Genomic DNA, 6,654 nt, shown 5'->3' with positions numbered 1-6,654 from the left:
AATCTGATCGTTTTTTTTTTTTTTTTCAATCATAAGTGAAATTAAAGTATTATTTAATGATAAATTTGTTCAATGCAAATTATATATCCATAGATAGATACTGAGGAATTGAAATCAATAGGAATAATTGATTAAAAATTCAAATCCTAAAGAAGTAAATTTGTTTAAATTAATATTTTTAATCATAGATGTGAACTTAATATTATGATAATTGAATAATAATAATTATCAAGCTCGCATACGTTAATTTATTTATTTTTTTAATATTCAATATTATAATTGTTATTGTTTTATTAATAAAGTATAATATTATGAGAGCTAACTCAAAATTAAAAAATCTCCATGGAAATTTTGATTATTTTCATAAATATTCATATTATTGGTATACTATTATCGATTAAAATTGATATTGAATATCAATATAAATATATTTTAAAATGAATTAATTTTTGAAAGGTTATTTAAAATCGAAAATAGTTAAAAATCTTGCATATTTGCTAATTGATATAAAGGTTTTAATGTAATTTAAAAAAATATTAATTGAAAAATCGAAAAATTTGTTCTATGTAAATTATATATCTATAGAGAGATACTGTGCAATTGATATCAATTTAAATTACTGATAAAAAATATAAATCTCATAGTTGTAAATTTATTTGAATTAATATTTTTAATTAGGGATCTGAACTAAATATTATGATATTTAAATAATAAATATCAAGCTTGCATATAATAATTTATTTTTTTGTTTGATATTTATTATTATGATTATTATTGTCTTAATAAAAAGTACGATGTTATGAGAAATTTTGATTAATTTTATGAATATTCATATTCATATAGGTGTACATTGAAATGTTTATGATTATCATATTTCAAATTTAAAGAATTAGTTGTTGAAAAGTTATTCAAAACTAAAAATTAGTTAAAAATCATGTATACTTGTGAATTAATATTAAGGTATAGGTAATTTGGAAAATGAATGGTGGGGTGAAAAGTATTTAAAGGTTCGTGTAACAGTGGATCATCACCATATGTTCTTCAAAGTTTAAGTAGCATCATTTACTTACTTACTTTAAACTCGAAGTTTAACAGTTCAAACAGTTAAGTTGTTACGTTGTGAATTTATTGATCTTGTGAAATTGTCAATTTATTTATCTACTGAGAAATCATCAATCTTGCAATGTAAGTAAAATAAAATATTTCTTTCATACCATACATTGTTAATATAAATAGATGAGGAGTTGAGTTTCAAAAGAGTATCTTTTCATTTTTGATTAATTGCAACAAAAATTGGTTTTCTTCAACTACATATATTTTTATTGAAATTTTTTAATTTAAAATATGAAAAGATATCCTTTTGAAAATCAGCTCCTCATATACAATTTAAATAAACTATTTACCATACATCCACCGCAAATTGTAAATAAAAATTGATAAAATATATACCTAAATTAAAAAGATTTGAAATGATTCAACCTGTATAAAGTGTATATCTATATTTATCAATTTAAATCGTTTGAATCTCTTTTCAAATCATTTTTTAATCAGGGTGGTTTGAAAATTAAGATTGATAAGAAATATATAATTTATAAAACCTAATTATAATTAAAAAATTTTTTTTCAGAAAATGGAGCGCGTAATAAAAAAATGTTTCATCCCGTCATCATGTTTGAGCTTCTGGAGCTCAATACAAATTTTAGATTTAATAAATCAAGCTGTGCGGGATATACTGTATCCGAACATGGATGGGAATAATATCGTGATCAAAAAAGAAAATATTTTTGATCACATATTTACAATTGGGGACTACCCCACATTTTTAACGAAGACATCATCAGATTTCTGGTGGTTCAAAATTTGCATCAACATACCAGATGGTGCTGAGAATTCACTTCCATACAGTTTTATTGATGAGGACTCAGCAGCTCAAGAGGAGGAATCATTCGCACCGTCTGAGGCTGATGATGAAGTATGACGAATCTTTGATGGGGCAGTAGAAATGTCTGATCATGAAGACATTAACTATGAATCGTTTTTACCGAAATTTACATCTTCACCACCACCACCATATTCTTCAAATTACTCTCCAATCAGCGATGATTTCATGCTTTCAACATCATTGGATTTTATGGATATTGATTTCAACAATCTTTCAAATCTATACGATTATGCTCCAGAAGAAGATGATAGTTTAGGGGAAATTTGGAATTATAATAGCACAGCTTTACAACCTCATTCATCGGGATTTGTTCATGGTGGAAAGCCGCTTTCATTCATGATGAGAAGTCCTGAGCCATGGTTATCATCATCATCACCATCGTCATCGTTATCGCTGTCATCATCACATTCATCTTCGAATGTTAGTTTAGATGATGATGAGATAAGACCAGGTAATAAGAATTTTTAGTATTAATAATCCTAATAATTTTTACTTGAAATTAAAATCATTTTTTGATAATAATAACAATAATAATTATATTTTCCAGAAACAGTTGCTATAGAGGTTTATCAACAATCACAGGAGAGAATAGTTAACCTGGAGCAAGCCTTGATTGATGCGAACGAGCGGAATCAGGAGTTAACGGCTGAGTTGGAGCGAACTCGTCTGTTACAGCAGCAGTGGCATATGCAAAGCTTGCAGCAGCAGGAAGAACTCAACTTTTATCGCGAATATTGTAAATCGATTTCTGAGAGCATGTTTCCATAATTTTGTATCATTGATAATTATTATTATTATTATTATGATTGTATCATTATTACTATTATTGATAATGATTTTTTTAAATAAATTGTAATAAAATTTTGTACTTTAGTTCGATAATCAATAAAAAAATGAAAATATAAATTAATTAGCCATGCTATTTTCTAAAAAATTTCTTATAATATAAATAAATATAATTGTAATTATAGTATGTAGAAAAAATAATTTGAAAAAAAATATTAAAATTAACTTAGGAATATTTAATTAACGAAGAATTAAATTTAGATGAAAATAAATATAAATTTTACTGAATAAAAATTCGATAATTATTAAAAATAGTAACATAAATTTTTTTATAGTATTTTTTAAATTATAAATAATTATAGCACATAGAAGAATCATTTGGGAAACTTTAAAATTAACTTGAGAATATTTAACTCTTCATCACTCGCGTCTTTTTTTTTAGTTTCTCGCTCGCACTAAAGTGAGTCTCTATAGGTTGTGTAGTTGTTAGGTGATGATCTGCTCATGGCGCGAGTGACGAAGGGTTAATTAGTAAATTTATTGAATGGAAATTAAACAAACGATAAAGATAGTAATTTGACTTGAACAATAGTATTTTCCTTAAGTAGTTAATAATAGTTGTTGTAATATCCAGAGAAAATTTGAAAAAATAATGAAAGTAAGTTTGACTGGTAATGTAGATTGCTACTTTATTCATTGATAATAAATGTTTACTGTACATTATCTTCAGGATTATTATTTTCAATAAATTCAAATTTATTGTATTGACCTCCATGGTAAAGAAGGATCAATTTATTTTGATTGATAAGCTCAGTGAGTAGCTCTAGTGATGATGGATTCTTTTGAATTGCAGTTGTGGCTCGTTTGGGCAAATACACAGCAAATTCAGCATCCAATGACGCAATGACGCTTTCTCCAAATTTAGTTGTAATCATTTTAAGTCCAGTGACTAGATACTCCTGATTGAGAGTGAGTTTTGACATTTTCTTTTCTGGTAGAATGTCTTTTAAAGTTGCTGCGTTGTTGAAAGCTGAGAAATCCATGATTCACTAAACAGAAAATTATTTATAAAACTCTAGAATGGGAAATAGGATAATTTAAATGGATAATTGTAACTATATACTTACACACTGAGTTATAAAAGAAATGCCGAATAATCAGTCACAAAGTAATCAACTATTTAACACAACACTTATTTTCAAACCTAATAGAGAAAAACTGTATATCACCACTCGAACTTTTAGAACTGTGGAGTTTCAAAATTTGATTCAGCTCTTATAGCCCGAATCCCCACCAAAAATAGATGAAAATTGGGGGTATTTGTTACTAAAAATGAGTCACAAAGCTGATAAGCTGATCAACAATTTGATAAAATAACTAATTTTTCAAATAAATGATGACTAATTAGTAAAAGAATGCTGATCAATAAATAGATTAAATAAATTTTTAGATAGAAAGTTACTGACTCATAAAGATAAGAAAATTTATTAGATAACAATTGTTCATAAGATAAGAATATTTATTAATAATATAACCCCCACCAATAACCCCGCCGAAATTCAAAAACAACCTCTCCCCACCCCACATAAGGCCCAAAAGTGCCCTCCAAATTCACGCTCAGAAATGTCGGTAACAAATAATCACCCGTCGATATCCCAGATAGCGCTAGGTAAGTTACCGACAGAGGGTAAGCTCTGCCCAACCACCACTAGATGGCGCTCGGGAGTTGGCCTCTATCTCCCCCTGTTTAACTACTAATGCTGCAGAGAAAGGTCGGTGAACGTTCCGTCTCATACCTCGGATTGATGTGTGGTTCAACCGGAGTCACGGTGAGATCAACTATTATTTAACGCAGATGTTATCAGGACACAGATGTTACCGGAAGTGTCTTTACCGCTTTAAGCACGATGATACCCCAGAGTGCCCGTCCTGTCCAGGGGTCAATGAAGATGTGGAGCATGTTTTCATTGTGTGTCTACGTTTCAACCAACAGCGCGATGAGTTAGAGAAGATTCTGAAAAAGAGAACCCAACCAGAGTCAATAGTAGAAGCAATGTTGCCGTCAGAAGCTGCCTGGAACGCCACAAGCACTTTTGCTACAAAAGTGCTTACAGAGTTGCGATCCATTCAGAGGAAAAGAGCAAAAGACAAAATCTAGAAGGAAGAAATAACATCTTAGCCACCAGAAGGATGAGCGGTAGCTAATTCCTCCCCCCGCGAAGAAATGCCTTACGGCGGTACCATGGGGGATCAGAGGATAGAAGAGAATGGGGTTTAAGGTTTAGTGGGTAGGGGCGTCAGCGTTAACTTTAGGAGCTTCTGTAAACAAAACCCCTTTCCGAGGTTAGAGTTTTAGGATTGATTCCTTTGTTTTCTCCGGCAGTCCTTCCTGTGTCCATTTAGTCCATGTAGCGATTAATTCAGGTTGGAAGTCGATCTTTAACTGTTTTGACGAGTTGGAGTCATCACCTAAAATCTTAAAAATTTCCTCTTTGGCCGCTGAGTTTTATGTAGTCTCTTACTTTTCACCGCTGTCAATTTTCTCTGTCGCGTCTACAGCTTCGCTGTTGTCCTGTTCTTTGTCAGTGATTAGAGTGACAACGTCACTTGTGTTCACTGGAGCTGCGTGTACGAACAGAGGACAGAGAAAATAAAGATAAATTAGTAAGAATAATTCTTTCAATAAGAATTGTAATCTACTAGAAATGAATTGTTTTGTCTTATTGACAGGCCCACACTTATTGTGCAACTCAATACTTAATTTGTTCTTGTTAAACACAGTAGTGAGTATGGCCAGCCAAATATCGTGTCGATATTTTGGCTATGCTTACATATTCGTGTGGGATGTTTTAAGCTATAAATTTTTTACTCACCAGTATCAGGATTTTTTCCAGGCGGAGGTATATTCTCTTTCTCTCGTAGATCTTTTTTATTATTCTTACTAATTGTGGTCACAGTGCACTCACTAAATTAGTGAGGTTATCTATTTGGTTTTGCATTACTTGCAAACTTTCATCAGATCGGTCTCAACTTCTATGTCTCTTGAATCTTTTCCTTGATGATGATCTTGAGTGCTTCCTCTTCTTCATCGTTGAATAGTCAGATTGTTGAAATTTAATTAATTAATTAATTTTGATGATACTCGTAAGCGTGTTTGCTTTACGCACAATGAAAAAATATGAAGGGAAACAGTCAGTAACAGATAAGTATAGCTTATAGATGGCGCACAACGCGCCAAAATTTATTTAAATTTAAACTCTAAATATCCTTTTCGTTATCATCGAGAACGAGACGTGTAATACAATTTGTACATATATTTAACGAATTCTCTTATAATAAGTAGCCAAATATCTTTTCCATACCTCAAGTGCTTAGAAAATGCATTCATTTTAATCTGTTACATTCCTGCGATCCGATAATAAGAACAATTCATCGGCTATGTGATTAGAAAAAACAAAATGTATGTAAAATTCTTAGTTCATTGGCTAAATAGCTACAGGTAAAGTCAAATTTTAGAAACTTTACAATGACTTTTTCGCCGCTGCCAAAGAGACGATTGTTTCGAGAAAGTATAATTATTAGGAAAGAAAAATATTTACCCCGAGAAAAAATATTCTTATCAGACTTGATATGGCCTGATCATGGCTGATATGGCCATATCAAGATGTAGACAAACCAGAAACTTGAATAAAATTTATCATTTCTGATTTTATTTTGTTGTTTAGAAAATATGAATGGCACTAATTTGTAGTTGATACAAAATTTATTTCAATATTTTTAGTTGTTTGAACAACTTTATTCAAAAACAGGTACACTCTATAAAAAAACCATTCGGCAGCCGAAATGGAAGTAGATTTCATCATGAATAGAAAAAATATAACAAGAATTGTATACAAAACTAAGGCTTTTAACTTCTATGCAATCGA

General features: G+C 30.3%; 1 protein-coding gene across 1 annotated transcript; it reads left to right on the top strand.

Moving 5' to 3' along the window:
- Positions 1–2,002: 2,002 nt before the first annotated feature.
- Positions 2,003–2,710, top strand: LOC123261356. The gene is made up of 2 exons (XM_044722948.1): positions 2,003–2,393; positions 2,490–2,710. The coding sequence occupies exons 1-2, from the start codon at positions 2,003–2,005 to the stop codon at positions 2,708–2,710; spliced, it is 612 nt and encodes a 203-aa protein (XP_044578883.1).
- The last annotated feature ends 3,944 nt before the right edge of the window (positions 2,711–6,654 follow it).

This window comes from Cotesia glomerata, linkage group LG3, assembly GCF_020080835.1.
Source record: "Cotesia glomerata isolate CgM1 linkage group LG3, MPM_Cglom_v2.3, whole genome shotgun sequence".
NCBI lineage: Eukaryota > Metazoa > Arthropoda > Insecta > Hymenoptera > Braconidae > Cotesia > Cotesia glomerata.
Note: the sequence above shows the minus strand (reverse complement) of the source record. Positions and strands in the feature narration are given on the sequence as shown.